This window comes from Littorina saxatilis, linkage group LG6 (assembly GCF_037325665.1).
Source record: "Littorina saxatilis isolate snail1 linkage group LG6, US_GU_Lsax_2.0, whole genome shotgun sequence".
NCBI classification, from domain to species: Eukaryota; Metazoa; Mollusca; class Gastropoda; order Littorinimorpha; family Littorinidae; genus Littorina; species Littorina saxatilis.
Window position 1 is genome coordinate 6,628,904 of NC_090250.1, and position 15,506 is coordinate 6,644,409.

The 15,506-nt window shown below is 45.9% G+C and overlaps 2 protein-coding genes across 15 annotated transcripts in view; both read right to left on the reverse strand.

Moving 5' to 3' along the window:
• The window catches only part of LOC138969664 (adhesive plaque matrix protein-like), a 22,919-nt gene extending 18,762 nt beyond the window's left edge, over positions 1-4,157 (reverse strand). Inside the window, exons 1-4 of the mRNA XM_070342521.1 lie at positions 4,059-4,157; positions 3,694-3,933; positions 2,918-3,445; positions 2,587-2,793 (exon numbers count right to left, since the gene is read on the reverse strand). Coding sequence (XP_070198622.1) covers positions 2,587-2,793; positions 2,918-3,445; positions 3,694-3,933; positions 4,059-4,157 — 1,074 coding nt within the window. The remainder of the gene's footprint in view (positions 1-2,586; positions 2,794-2,917; positions 3,446-3,693; positions 3,934-4,058) is intronic.
• The window catches only part of LOC138968370 (glycine receptor subunit alpha-2-like), a 146,447-nt gene that overhangs the window by 114,529 nt on the left and 16,412 nt on the right, over positions 1-15,506 (reverse strand). The window lies entirely within an intron of this gene.

The window sequence follows — 15,506 nt, forward strand, 5'->3', positions numbered from 1 at the left end:
TGGTCATAATGGAGAGGTGGAGCCAGGGCAGATGATCATAATGGAGAGGTGGAGCCAGGCCAGGTGGTCATAATGGAGAGGTGGAGCCAGGGCAGGTGATCATAATGGAGAGGTGGAGCCAGGGCAGATGATCATAATGGAGAGGTGGAGCCAGGGCAGGTGATCATAATGGAGAGGTGGAGCCAGGGCAGGTGATCATAATGGAGAGGTGGAGCCAGGGCAGATGATCATAATAGAGAGGTGGAGCCAGGGCAGGTGATCATAATGGAGATGTGGAGCCAGGGCAGGTGGTCATAATGGAGAGGTGGAGCCAGGGCAGGTGGTCATAATGGAGAGGTGGAGCCAGGGCAGGTGGTCATAATGGAGAGGTGGAGCCAGGGCAGGTGATCATAATGGAGAGGTGGAGCCAGGGCAGGTGATCATAATGGAGAGGTGGAGCCAGGGCAGGTGATCATAATGGAGAGGTGGAGCCAGGGCAGATGATCATAATGGAGAGGTGGAGCCAGGGCGACCACAGTCCAAGGTACCCTCCGCCCAACCCCTTCCAAACCCAAATCCCAACCAATGTCTTCAACAGAGCCCGAGCCAAAACATCCTAATCTTTGCCCCCGCATGGAACTCGATTAGTGCTACATCCACAGACACGGGGGCTGGTGAACACCCAGAGCTTGTCTCCACAGACACGGGGGCTGGTGAACACCCAGAGCTTGTCCAAACCAAGCCAGCCCATGACACCAGACGAGGCCACAGGTGGCAAAAGACCACGAGAAGCTTGGGCGCTGCCGCCAAGTCGTGGAATACCTCTTGGACTTTGTCCAGATTGCCAGACTCTGAATCCTACTGCATTTAACGATTTAAATCGTTCCTGTACAAACTCCAAATGAATATTACTTGTAAGCTTCCCATCTGAAATTAGTGGAACCACATCTGTAATCAGAGCACTGAAGTTATTTAACGCAGCTTCTACGACCACCAAGGTGACACGCACGCACGCACAGACGCACGCACACACGCACACACACACCTACACCTACACACACACACACACACACACACACTCACACAAACCGCTCCGGCAGCAAAACATTTCAAACCGGACGGACACGGTTTCCAAAAGTCAGTCAGTGAACTGAAAGACCAAACACACAGGTTTACTCTATTTGATGTGTGGTGCTTTTCAGCCATTTCCTCTGAAAGCTGCAAACCTCACACTGGGAGCTGGACCTAACTTTTTTTCTCAGTGTTTTTGACTGCTATCATGCAACCGTTATTTTCACAGCCAGTCACAGGGAAAGACGGCCATTCTCATTCCACACGCTGCCTTCACCCATCAGTTGTCGTGAGAGTTGGAGCGGGTTTCTGGGAGTAAAAGTAGTAAGCTGGTGATTTATTGTCTAACAGTCGTTCCAAACTTTTCGCGAGTCGTTTCCATAACGACTCGTTCTATTTGATTAATGGTGTGAGGGTCTTAAGCACATGACGCGTAAACTCTTCTGACGATTCGTTTTGATTGATGCGGTACGGGACTTAAAGGCAGAGTCATTCCCGTGAAAAATATTCTACTTACCATCTCAGATCTAACCAGACTTTGACACGGGATAAGACCAGACTTTGATACGGGATAAGACCAGACTTTGACACGGGATAAGACCAGACTTTGACACGGGATAAGACCAGACTTTGATACGGAATAAGACCAGACTTTGACATGGTGACATGAGATAAGACCAGACTTTGATACCGTATAAGACCAGACTTTGACACGGGATAAGACCAGACTTTGACACGGGATAAGACCAGACTTTGACACGGGATAAGACCAGACTTTGACACGGGATAAGACCAGACTTTGACATGGGATAAGACCAGACTTTGACATATAATAAGACCAGACTTTGACATGGGATAAGACCAGACTTTGACACGGGATAAGACCAGACTTTGACACGGGATAAGACCAGACTTTGACACGGGATAAGACCAGACTTTGATACGGGATAAGACCAGACTTTGATACGGGATAAGACCAGACTTTGACACGGGATAAGACCATACTTTGATACGGGATAAGACCAGACTTTGATACGGGATCAGACCAGACTTTGACATGAGATAAGACCAGACTTTGATACGGGATAAGACCAGACTTTGACACGGGATAAGACCAGACTTTGACACGGGATAAGACCAGACTTTGATACGGAATAAGACCAGACTTTGATACGGGATCAGGCCAAACTTTGACACGGGATAAGACCAGACTTTGATACGGGATAAGACCAAACTTTGATACGGGATCAGACCAGACTTTGATACGGGATAAGACCAGACTTTGATACGGGATAAGACCAGACTTTGACACGGGATAAGACCATACTTTGATACGGGATAAGACCAGACTTTGATACGGGATCAGACCAGACTTTGATACGGGATAAGATCACAACTCCCCTTGAACACATACCATAATAATCACGGGTGGCTTTAAAAAAATTGATTCATCAAATAAATCAAACTCTGCCCAGGAAGTAGTCAGGAAATTGAATGCTTGTATATAATATGTCCAAGTGAAGGATGGTGTTATACCTTGTATGTAGGTGCCTGTTGAGACTTGAATGTAGGTGCCTGTTGAGACTTGAATGTAGGTGCCTGTTGAGACTTGAATGTCGGTGTCTGTTGGGACTTGAATGTAGGTGCCTGTTGGGACTTGAATGTAGGTTCCTGTTGAGACTTGAATGTAGGTGCCTGTTGAGACTTGAATGTAGGTGCCTGTTGAGACTTGAATGTAGGTGCCTGTTGAGACTTGAATGTAGGTGCCTGTTGAGACTTGAATGTAGCTGCCTGTTGAAACTTGAATGTGGGTGCCTGTTGAGACTTGAATGTCGGTGCCTGTTGAGACTTGAATATATGTAGGTGCCTGTTGAGACTTGAATGTTGGTGCCTGTTGAGACTTGAATGTAGATGCCTGTTGAGACTTGAATGTCGGTGCCTGTTGAGACTTGAATGTAGGTGCCTGTTGAGACTTGAATGTCGGTGTCTGTTGGGACTTGAATGTAGGTGCCTGTTGGGACTTGAATGTAGGTTCCTGTTGAGACTTGAATGTAGGTGCCTGTTGAGACTTGAATGTCGGTGCCTGTTGAGACTTGAATGTCGGTGTCTGTTGAGACTTGAATGTAGGTGCCTGTTGAGACTTGAATGTAGGTGCCTGTTGAGACTTGAATGTAGGTGTCTGTTGAGACTTGAATGTAGGTGCCTGTTGAGACTTGAATGTCGGTGTCTGTTGAGACTTGAATGTAGGTGCCTGTTGAAACTTGAATGTAGGTGCCTGTTGAGACTTGAATGTAGGTGCCTGTTGAGACTTGAATGTAGGTGCCTGTTGAGACTTGAATGTCGGTGTCTGTTGAGGCTTGAATGTAGGTGCCTGTTGAGACTTGAATGTAGGTGCCTGTTGAGACTTGAATACATGTAGGTGCCTGTTGAGACTTGAATATAGGTGCCTGTTGAGACTTGAATGTAGGTGCCTGTTGAGACTTGAATGTAGGTGCCTGTTGAGACTTGAATGTAGGTGCCTGTTGAGACTTGAATGTAGGTGCCTGTTGAGACTTGAATGTAGGTGCCTGTTGAGACTTGAATGTAGGTGTCTGTTGAGACTTGAATGTAGGTGCCTGTTGAGACTTGAATATATGTAGGTGCCTGTGGAGACTTGAATGTAGGTGCCTGTTGAGACTTGAATGTAGGTGCCTGTTGGGACTTGAATGTAGGTGCCTGTTGAGACTTGAATGTAGGTGCCTGTTGAGACTTGAATGTAGGTGCCTGTTGAGACTTGAATGTAGGTGCCTGTTGAGACTTGAATGTAGGTGCCTGTTGAGACTTGAATGTAGGTGTCTGTTGAGACTTGAATGTAGGTGCCTGTTGAGACTTGAATGTCGGTGCCTGTTGAGACTTGAGATAAAAGTAGAATCGTTCACACAGGAAGGACTGTGCCTTTCAGAACACGAAAGTAATTCTTTTGATTGACACGAGACTTCGCGTGCAGACGAAGGACTCGAAATACGTACTTGACTTCCGCTCATGATATTCCGAGCACTTTCATGCAGTTCCTCGCATGCAGAGCCTAGTTGGGTCGTTCGGCACACCTCGAGTCCAGTTTGCGACATGAATTGTCTGTCCTCTTAATAATAAGCGTGTTTTCAATTAGGAAATAGAATGCATCCTCTTTATACCCATCATTAATAATCCAGTCAAGCAATGACACACACGTTTGTTTTTAAACCATAGTATCCACTTTATGTCATTCAAATTAGAGAAAAAATAGATTTTTTTCAGTTGAACAACACGAACAACTTTGTATGCATGTCATGATTGTAATCTTTGTTAAAGTAAACTTATGTTTAAAAGAAAAGAAAACAAGTCGCGTAAGGCGAAAATACAATATTTAGTCAAGTAGCTGCCATTTTTCAGCAAGACCGTATACTCGTAGCATCGTCAGTCCACCGCTCACGGCAAAGGCAGTGAAATTGACAAGAAGAGCGGGGTAGTAGTTGCGCTAAGAAGGATAGCACGCTTTTCTGTACCTCTCTTTGTTTTAACTTTCTGAGCGTGTTTTTAATCCAAACATATCATATCTATATGTTTTTGGAATCAGGAACCGACAAGGAATAAGATGAAAGTGTTTTTAAATTGATTTGGACAATTTAATTTTGATAATAATTTTTATATATTTAATTTTCAGAGCTTGTTTTTAATCCGAATATAACATATTTATATGTTTTTGGAATCAGCAAATGATGGAGAATAAGATAAACGTAAATTTGGATCGTTTTATAAATTTTTATTTTTTTTTACAATTTTCAGATTTTTAATGACCAAAGTCATTAATTAATTTTTAAGCCACCAAGCTGAAATGCAATACCGAACCCCGGGCTTCGTCGAAGATTACTTGACCAAAATTTGAACCAATTTGGTTGAAAAATGAGGGCGTGACAGTGCCGCCTCAACTTTCACGAAAAGCCGGATATGACGTCATCAAAGACATTTATCAAAAAAATGAAAAAAATGTTCGGGGATTTCATACCCAGGAACTCTCATGTCAAATTTCATAAAGATCGGTCCAGTAGTTTAGTCTGAATCGCTCTACACACACACACACACACACACACACACACACACAGACACACACACACACGCACATACACCACGACCCTCGTTTCGATTCCCCCTTGATGTTAAAATATTTAGTCAAAACTTGACTAAATATAAAAAGAAGAAGAAAAAAACGAGAGAAAAAAACCAACAACAACAACAGCAACAACAACAACAACAACAACAACAGCAACAACAACAACAACAACAACACGAACAACAACAACAACAACAACAACAACAACAACAACAACAACAGCAACACCAACAACAATACAAAACGCCAAATACATGAACAAATTCTCAAAACTGAGGTATAAGACAAAGGACAAAAGACCCGATGTTTATGCGAGAAAAACAAACCTAATGGAAGCTGCCCATTCTAGCTGTTGTGACAGTCGACAGTGCATATTATAACGGCTGTAGTTGACACCCCATTCCCGTATTCACAATTCAATCCCCTGAACCACACACTAACATCACCAGCTTCTCCACCAACTGACTGTTTCCTCCCTCGTTCCACTGATCCGCCGGAATTACCCAAATCAATCCATTGAAATCGCGTTAAATCCCCAAACACACTACTGACAGACCCTTCCCCCGCCCTGAAATTTCCACATCACGTCACTCGATTCTTTCATCGCATTGAAAGTTGTTGCTCTCATGGGAGCAACAATATACTACCTTTTTTGATCGACAAATTCCGGAAATAACTCTGCCCGAGATTTCGTTGACAGTAAAAAACAAGTCGCGTAAGGCGAAAATACAACATTTAGTCAAGTAGCTGTTGAACTCACAGAATGAAACTGAACGCAATGCAACGCAGCAAGACCGTATACTCGTAGCATCGTCAGTCCACTGCTCACGGCAAAGGCAGTGAAATTGACAAGAAGAGCGGGGTAGTAGTTGCGCTGAGAATGATAGCACGCTTTTGTGTACCTCTCTTCGTTTTAACTTTCTGAGCGTGTTTTTAATCCAAACATATCATATCTATATGTTTTTGGAATCAGGAACCGACAAGGAATAAGGTGAAAGTGTTTTTAAATTGATTTCGACAAATTAATTTTGATAATAATTTTTATATATTTAATTTTCAGAGCTTGTTTTTAATTCAAATATAACATATTTATATGTTTTTGGAATCAGAAAATGATGGAGAATAAGATGAACGTAAATTTGGATCGTTTTAAAAAAAAATGATTTTGTTTTTACAATTTTCAGATTTTTAATGACCAAAGTCATTAATTAATTTTTAAGCCACCAAGCTGAAATGCAATACCGAAGTTTGGGCTTTGTCGAAGATTACTTGACCAAAATTTCAACCAATTTGGTTGAAAAATGAGGGCGTGACAGTGCCGCCTCAACTTTCACGAAAAGCCGGATATGACGTCATCAAATACATTTATCAAAAAAATGAAAAAAACGTATGGGGATATCATACCCAGGAACTCTCATGTCAAATTTCATAAAGATCGGTCCAGTAGTTTGGTCTGAATCGCTCTACACACACGCACGCACGCACGCACAGACACACAGACACACACACAGACACACGCACATACACCACGACCCTCGTTTCGATTCCCCCTCGATGTTAAAATATTTAGTCAAAACTTGACTAAATATAAAAAAGAAGTTACGTTATTTGGAAACAGTTGGGCAAGCATGCGTGGCTTCTGATGAGAGAGGGAAATATAACCATCATGTCGGAAGTGAATATTGAGCTACGTAGTATAACTTAGAAACATTCATCATCTTGAGAGGAGTTCAGCGTTCATTCTAGCGCCATCATCTTTTGGTATCATTCTTTTTTGCAATTTTGTTTTCTTGAATCGTCACGTCCCGACCTTGTCACATGTCGATCAAATAAGAAGTTGATATTTGGTCAAAACAGTGTTTCATTTCCATTTACTTATACATTAAATTCACAAGTGGACATTTTATTGTCCACCGTCTCAAAAACATCGACCAAGTACCGGCCCCTCCCGCGTGCCAGAATCCACCGACAAGCGCATGAGAGCCGAGAACAGAGACCCTGGTCGGACACGCAGGCAACAACATCCTGAAACAGGCGCCAGTGTAGGATTCAACCAAGACCTTGCCCCCGAGCCTCAACAGAAACAGGCGCCAGTGTAGGACTCCACCACATCAAAGACCTTGCCCCCCGAGCCTCAACAGAAACAGGCGCCTGTGTAGGACTCCATCACATCAAAGACCTTGCCCCCCGAGCCCCAACAGAAACCGGAGCCAGTGTAGGACTCCACCACATCAAAGACCTTGCCCCCCGATCCCCAACAGAAACAGGCGCCAGTGTAGGACTCCACCACATTAAAGACCTTGCACCCCGAGCCCCAACAGAAACCGGAGCCAGTGTAGGACTCCACCACATCAAAGACCTTGCCCCCCGATCCCCAACAGAAACCGGCGCCAGTGTAGGACTCCACCACATCAAAGACCTTGCCCCCCGAGCCCCAACAGAAACAGGCGCCAGCGAAGGACTCCGCCACTTCAAAGTGCAAAGACCTTGCCCCCCGAGCCCCAACAGAAACAGGCGCCAGTGTAGGACTCCACCACATCAAAGACCTTGCACCCCGAGCCCCAACAGAAACAGGCGCCTGTGTAGGACTCCATCACATCAAAGTGCAAAGACCTTGCCCCCCGAGCCCCAACAGAAACCGGCGCCAGTGAAGGACTCCACCACTCCACATCAAAGACCTTGCACCCCGAGCCCCAACAGAAACAGGCGCCAGTGAAGGACTCCACCACATCAAAGACCTTGCACCCCGAGCCCCAACAGAAACAGGCGCCTGTGTAGGACTCCACCACATCAAAGTGCAAAGACCTTGCCCCCCGAGCCCCAACAGAAACAGGCGCCAGTGAAGGACTCCACCACATCAAAGACCTTGCACCCCGAGCCCCAACAGAAACAGGCGCCAGTGAAGGACTCCACCACATCAAAGACCTTGCACCCCGAGCCCCAACAGAAACAGGCGCCAGTGAAGGACTCCACCACATCAAAGACCTTGCACCCCGAGCCCCAACAGAAACAGGCGCCAGTGTAGGACTCCACCACATCAAAGACCTTGCCCCCCGAGCCCCAACAGAAACAGGCGCCAGTGTAGGACTCCACCACATCAAAGACCTTGCACCCCGAGCCCCAACAGAAACAGGCGCCAGTGTAGGACTCCACCACATCAAAGACCTTGCACCCCGAGCCCCAACAGAAACAGGCGCCAGTGAAGGACTCCACCACATCAAAGACCTTGCACCCCGAGCCCCAACAGAAACAGGCGCCAGTGAAGGACTCCACCACATCAAAGTGCAAAGACCTTGCCCCCCCCCCCCCCCCGAGCCCCAACAGAAACAGGCGCCAGTGTAGGACTCCACCACATCAAAGACCTTGCACCCCGAGCCCCAACAGAAACAGGCGCCAGTGTAGGACTCCACCACATCAAAGACCTTGCACCCCGAGCCCCAACAGAAACCGGCGCCAGTGAAGGACTCCACCACTCCACATCAAAGACCTTGCACCCCGAGCCCCAACAGAAACAGGCGCCAGTGAAGGACTCCACCACATCAAAGACCTTGCACCCCGAGCCCCAACAGAAACAGGCGCCTGTGTAGGACTCCACCACATCAAAGTGCAAAGACCTTGCCCCCCGAGCCCCAACAGAAACAGGCGCCAGTGAAGGACTCCACCACATCAAAGACCTTGCACCCCGAGCCCCAACAGAAACAGGCGCCAGTGAAGGACTCCACCACATCAAAGACCTTGCACCCCGAGCCCCAACAGAAACAGGCGCCAGTGAAGGACTCCACCACATCAAAGACCTTGCACCCCGAGCCCCAACAGAAACAGGCGCCAGTGAAGGACTCCACCACATCAAAGACCTTGCCCCCCGAGCCCCAACAGAAACAGGCGCCAGTGTAGGACTCCACCACATCAAAGACCTTGCACCCCGAGCCCCAACAGAAACAGGCGCCAGTGAAGGACTCCACCACATCAAAGACCTTGCACCCCGAGCCCCAACAGAAACAGGCGCCAGTGTAGGACTCCACCACATCAAAGTGCAAAGACCTTGCCCCCCGAGCCTCAACAGACACAGGCACCAGTGTAGGACTCCATCACATCAAAGACCTTGCCCCCCGAGCCTCAATAGAAACAGGCACCAGTGTAGGACCCCCACCACATCAAAGACCTTACCCCACGAGCCCCAACACCGTGACGTGGCGGAACACACACACACACAAGACGGACGAGGGCAAAGACCCCCAACGGGCAGCCGACCAATTGACATGAACGGAAAGAGCGTCAATCCGCTAGCAGATCGCATCAGTATGGGGAGCCGCATTATTTGTCATTCATTCCTCTTTGCCAATTTCCGCACCAGGCTCCCGACATGAGGGAAATGCCCCCCCCCCCTCCCCCCTCCCCCTCCCCTTGTTCTGAGCGTCATAAATCACCAAGCGAAGTACTGCCGTTACCAGGTATTCTGGGCTACACTACATCTTTACCGTCACTGCTGGCAGATGGTAGGGATGAATTCAGAGCAGGGGTTGTGTTAGGCCAAAGTCTACAGTACAGTGCCCCCCCCCCCCCCCTTCTAGGCCCCCCAATTTATGACTCGCTCTCTTTTAAGACCCTGTTTTATCAGAGAGAGAAAAATCTGAAGAATTGTAGGTTATTGGAACGTTTAATACCTATTGACAAAACAAAACGTTAGATTTACAGTACGTCGAGATACGTTCATTATTGTAGCCGCTCTCTGTGGTTGTTTGTTTGTCCAGTTGAAGAATGGGGACTGTATCTCTGGTTCTCTGGGGTCACTTGAGCTCAAATGTGGCGAGTAACTTGGAATTGTGGGGCCAAGGGTTTGTGCAAAACATTACGTTCCTAACGGTAGACAAACGGAAGAGTGGGAGCCAGCCGCGCGAGCCAGCACGAGGAATGTACCAGCCGAGTGGGAGCCAGCCGCGAGGTGTGCACTACAAAGCCGATAGGAACCTGTATGTTTTCGAAGAAGTTTGTGATTATGTAATTACTGGAAAAAACACACCCTTTTGTTCAGTCGAGGCACAACATGACACCATATCCACGGCTGATATTCATGATGCCATTTCCAGCACACAAAACGATTCATTTAGTTACCGAAGCTGTGATAGAGCAGCAGCCATGTGTACAAATAATAATAACGTGTCCCCTACAAGGTCGTTCCAACACATTGTCATCATGCGCCAAGGAGTGGTTTTCAGTGTCGAGTACTTCCATGACACGAAGGACCGGTGTAACACGAGAAAATTACTCCCACGAGATTTTTACTCCGGAGTAAACATTTCGTACGAAAAAGTTACTCCCTTTACGAAAAAAGCACTCCTCCATTGCATGAGAAGATTACTCCCCAAGACAGGCGAGTTCCGAGTAAACATTTCGTAAAAAAATGTTACTCCCCTGACGAATAAATAACGAATAAATTACTTCACCCCAACACGAGCAATTTAACTTCCCATGCCAGGTGTACGACATTTTTACTCCCTTGTCCCCTGTTAGTCTTGGTGGTGGAAGGGGTGGAAGGAGGGTAGCGCGACATTCGTGTGCGCGAGATCACTTATTGGCATTATCCCTTCGCCCGCATCCCATTTTTGCACACGAGATTTTTACAGGAAGTAAAAAAAATGGGGAGTAAAAATTTCGTGGAGGGAGTAATTTTTTCGTGCCTTGGGGAGTTCTTTTCTCGTACGAAAAAGTAAGAATTTCGTACGAAATATTTACTCCGGAGTAAATTTTTCGTGGAGTAAAAATTTCGTGTTACACCGGGTCACATTTCTCCAAAGCACAACTTTTAAAACAAAAACGGATAATTTTTATTCTCTGCATAAACAGCTAGGTGCATCACCTCTTTAACAGCTAGGTGCATCACCTCTTTAATAGCTAGGTGCATCACCTCTTTAACAGCTAGGTGCATCATCACCTCTCTAGCAGCTAGGTGCATCACCTCTTTAACAGCTAGGTGCATCACCTCTTTAACAGCTAGGTGCATCATCACCTCTTTAACAGCTAGGTGCATCACCTCTTTAACAGCTAGGTGCATCACCTCTTTAACAGCTAGGTGCATCACCTCTTTAACAGCTAGGTGCATCATCTCTTTAATAGCTAAGTGCATCACCTCTTTAACAGCTAGGTGCATCACCTCTTTAACAGCTAGGTGCATCATCACCTCTTTAACAGCTAGGTGCATCACCTCTTTAACAGCTAGGTGCATCACCTCTTTAACAGCTAGGTGCATCACCTCTTTAACAGCTAGGTGCATCACCTCTTTAACAGCTAGGTGCATCACCTCTTTAACAGCTAGGTGCATCACCTCTTTAACCTGTACACTTTGTTTGTCTTCTTTACCTGAAATGAACGTGTGTTGTTTGTCAAGGAATGTCACACAATGGCTGCTTTCACGCATTTGATTTTCAGCAAACTAAAATGGCAAACAAATGAACAAGAAAACAACAGTCCAATATGATTTGGAAACATAACCTTATTGTTTCAGACACACAACAGATGCAACATGTTCTTGATTTGATGGAAAATGATGGTGGTACAGTATTTCTTTCTTAAAAACATTTTTAACTGCGGGTGAATTCCTCTATTGACAGATAAACTGCCTGCTGCAACATTTCTAACTGTTGTCTTTCTACAATACCCCACGCCTGCGAACACAAGGAACACACACACGCTTGTATTGATTTCTCGTTAAATCTGTCGAGTTCAACGGCTTCTTTTGATAATAAGGCCATTGTTAACGGCAGCTGCCGTACACCCGCAGCACCTCTGGATGAGACCGGTGTAACACGAGAAAATTACTCCCACATGATTTTTTACCCCGGAGTAAACATTTCGTACGAAAAAGTTACTCCCTTTACGAAAAAAGCACTCCCCCATTACACGAGAAAATTACTCCCTAAGACAGGTGAGTTCCGAGTAAACATTTCGTACAAAAATGTTACTCCCCTGACGAATAAATAACGAATAAATTACTTCACCCCAACACGAGCAATTTAACTTCCCATGCCAGGTGTACGAAATGTTTACTCCCTTGTCCCCTGTTAGTCTTGGTGGTGAAAGGGGTGGAAGGACATTCGTGTGCGCGATATCACTTATTGGCATTATCCCTTCGCCCGCATCCCATTTTTGCGTACGAGATTTTTACTGGAAGTAAAAAAAATGGGGAGTAAAAATTTCGTGGAGGGAGTAATTTTTTCGTGCCTTGGGGAGTTCTTTTCTCGTACGAAAAGTGTACTCGGAGTAAGAATTTCGTACGAAATATTTACTCCGGAGTAAATTTTTCGTGGAGTAAAAATTTCGTGTTACACCGGCACGGTTGGCCTAGTGGTAAGGCGTCCGCCCCGTGATCGGGAGGTCGTGGGTTCAAAATTGGCAATCTAGTGGCTGCTCCGCCTGGCGTCTGGCATTATGGGGTTAGTGCTAGGACTGGTTGGTCCGGTGTCAGAATAATGTGACTGGGTGAGACACGAAGCCTGTGCTGCGACTTCTGTCTTGTGTGTGGCGCACGTTATAATTATGTCAAAGCAGCACCGCCCTGATATGGCCCCTCGTGGTCGGCTGGGCGTTAAACAAACAAACAAACAAACACACAAACCTCTGGATGAAAACTATTACAGTCGAACCCTCTGTTTAAGACCCCGCGATTTAAGACTCCCTCCCTTTTAAGACTCCCTCCCTTTTAAGACTTCCTCCCTTTTCAGACCCTGTTTGCCCTGCCAGATTTACTGTTCGATTTAAGACTCCCTCCCTTTTAAGACTCCCTCCCTTTTAAGACTTCCTCCCTTTTCAGACCCTGTTTGCCCTGCCAGATTTACTGTTCGATTTAAGACTCCCTCCCTTTTAAGACCCTGTTTGCCCTGCCAGATTTACTGTTTATAGCCTTTGTCATTTTACACTCATTTTAAGACGCATTCCTTTTTAAGACCTAAGTTTCTCAGACTTGTGAAGGTCTTAATAAGGAGGTTCCACTGTCCATCAAATAACTAGTGCCTTCAACAGCGACACCGTATCTTTCTGTACCCCCCGTGGGTTAGGGGGAAGAATTTACCCGATGCTCCCCAGCATGTCGTGGGAGGCGACTGACTGATTCTGTTTCTCCTTTTGCCCTTGTTAAGTGTTTCTTGTGTGGAATATGGTCAATTTTTGTAAAGATTTTGGTCAAGCAGTGTGTAAGAAATGTTGGGTCCTTTGTACTGGAAACTTGCATTCTCCCAGTAAGGTCATATATTATACTACGTTGCAAGCCCCTGGAGCAATTTTTTGATTGGTGCTTTTGTGGGCAGGAGACACTTGACAAGTGGCTCTGTCCCCTCTGTCCCCTTTCCCCGTCGCGATATAACCTTCGTGGTTGAAAACGACGTTAAACACCAAATAAAGAAAGAAAGAAAGTATCTTTCTTTGAGCAATTGTTTCTCTCAAAGATAAATTCCTTCCCTTGAAGAGCAACCTGTAAATTAGCTTTTTTAATTTCATTTAGTTTACTCTATTAATATATTCCTGGGAAATTCGGGTCGTTTCCTCCTAGTGGAAAGCTATCAGCAACAAGAGTGGCGCTACCCAGGTGTGTGTGCGTGTATAGGTGTTACCAGCCACATGCACTTCTTGCAAAATGCCCGAGGTCTTTCACGTGCCACTGTGCTGACACGATGGTGGGGCATGGATACTGCCTGGGTTTGCACCTGTGTCCGTCCCGGCCTGGATTCGAACCCGTGACCCGAGGAGTCCAATGTTCTGCCAACTGAGTTATAATGGAGTCCAATGTTCTGCCAGCTGAGTTATTACTTACTTACTGCCTTTCACGCCTGGTGGCGTGTAGGGCAGCAATGTTCTGCCAGCTGAGTTATAATGGAGTCCAATGTTCTGCCAGCTGAGTTATAATGGAGTCCAATGTTCTGCCAGCTGAGTTATAATGGAGTCCAATGTTCTGCCAGCTGAGTTATAATGGAGTCCAATGTTCTGCCAGCTGAGTTATAATGGAGTCCAATGTTCTGCCAACTGAGTTATAATGGAGTCCAATGTTCTGCCAACTGAGTTATAATGGAGTCCAATGTTCTGCCAACTGAGTTATAATGGAGTCCAATGTTCTGCCAACTGAGTTATAATGGAGTCCAATGTTCTGCCAACTGAGTTATAATGGAGTCCAATGTTCTGCCAACTGAGTTATAATGGAGTCCAATGTTCTACCAACTAAGTTATAATGGAAGGGCACTGGTTCTCTACATGACCCGAGGAGTCCAATGTTCTGCCAACTGAGTTATAATGGAAGGGCACTGGTTCTCTACGTGACCCGAGGAGTCCAATGTTCTGCCAACTGAGTTATAATGGAAGGGCACTGGTTCTGTACGTGACCCGAGGAGTCCAATGTTCTGCCAACTGAGTTATAATGGAAGGGCACTGGTTCTCTACGTGACCCGAGGAGTCCAATGTTCTGCCAACTGAGTTATAATGGAAGGGCACTGGTTCTCTACGTGACCCGAGGAGTCCAATGTTCTGCCAACTGAGTTATAATGGAAGGGCACTGGTTCTCTACGTGACCCGAGGAGTCCAATGTTCTTTCTTTATTTATTTGGTGTTTAACGTCGTTTTCAACCACGAAAGTTATATCGCGACGGGAAAAGGGGGGAGATGGGATAGATCCACTTGTTAATTGTTTCTTGTTCACAAAAGCACTAATAAAAAAATTGCTCCAGGGGCTTGCAACGTGGTACAATGTATTACCTTACTTACCTTACTGGGAGAATGCAAGTTTCCAGTACAAAGGACTTAACATTTCTTACATACTGCTTGACTAAAATCTTTACAAACATTGACTATATTCTATACAAGAAACACTTAACAAGGGTAAAAGGAGAAACAGAATCCGTTAGTCGCCTCTTACGACATGCTGGGGAGCATCGGGTAAATTCTTCCCCCTTACCCGCGGGGGGTAGTCCAATGTTCTGCCAACTGAGTTATAATGGAAGGGCACTGGTTCTCTACGACGCTTAGTTTTCGAGATAGGTAAGACTGACGAAGTACAGGACGTCACATTCCAAATAAGCACGACTATGGTGCAGGTGGAAGCCGCTGAGATTGCATTTCTTCGGGATGTTTTGACCAATTAGTTGGCCGTTGCGCTGAAAAGACGTTTTCCGATTTACCGGAAGCGCGCGTGTTCTCAGCATTGAGTCTTTGTTCTTAGGCATAGTTCGTCCAGCGTCCAAATGACGAGACCAAAGACATTTTCACAACAAATGTTACAACAGTGTTGATGTTTCACCTTGGCTTGTTAATAAATAGTAATTCCCATTCTACTGCGTCATAGTGTTTC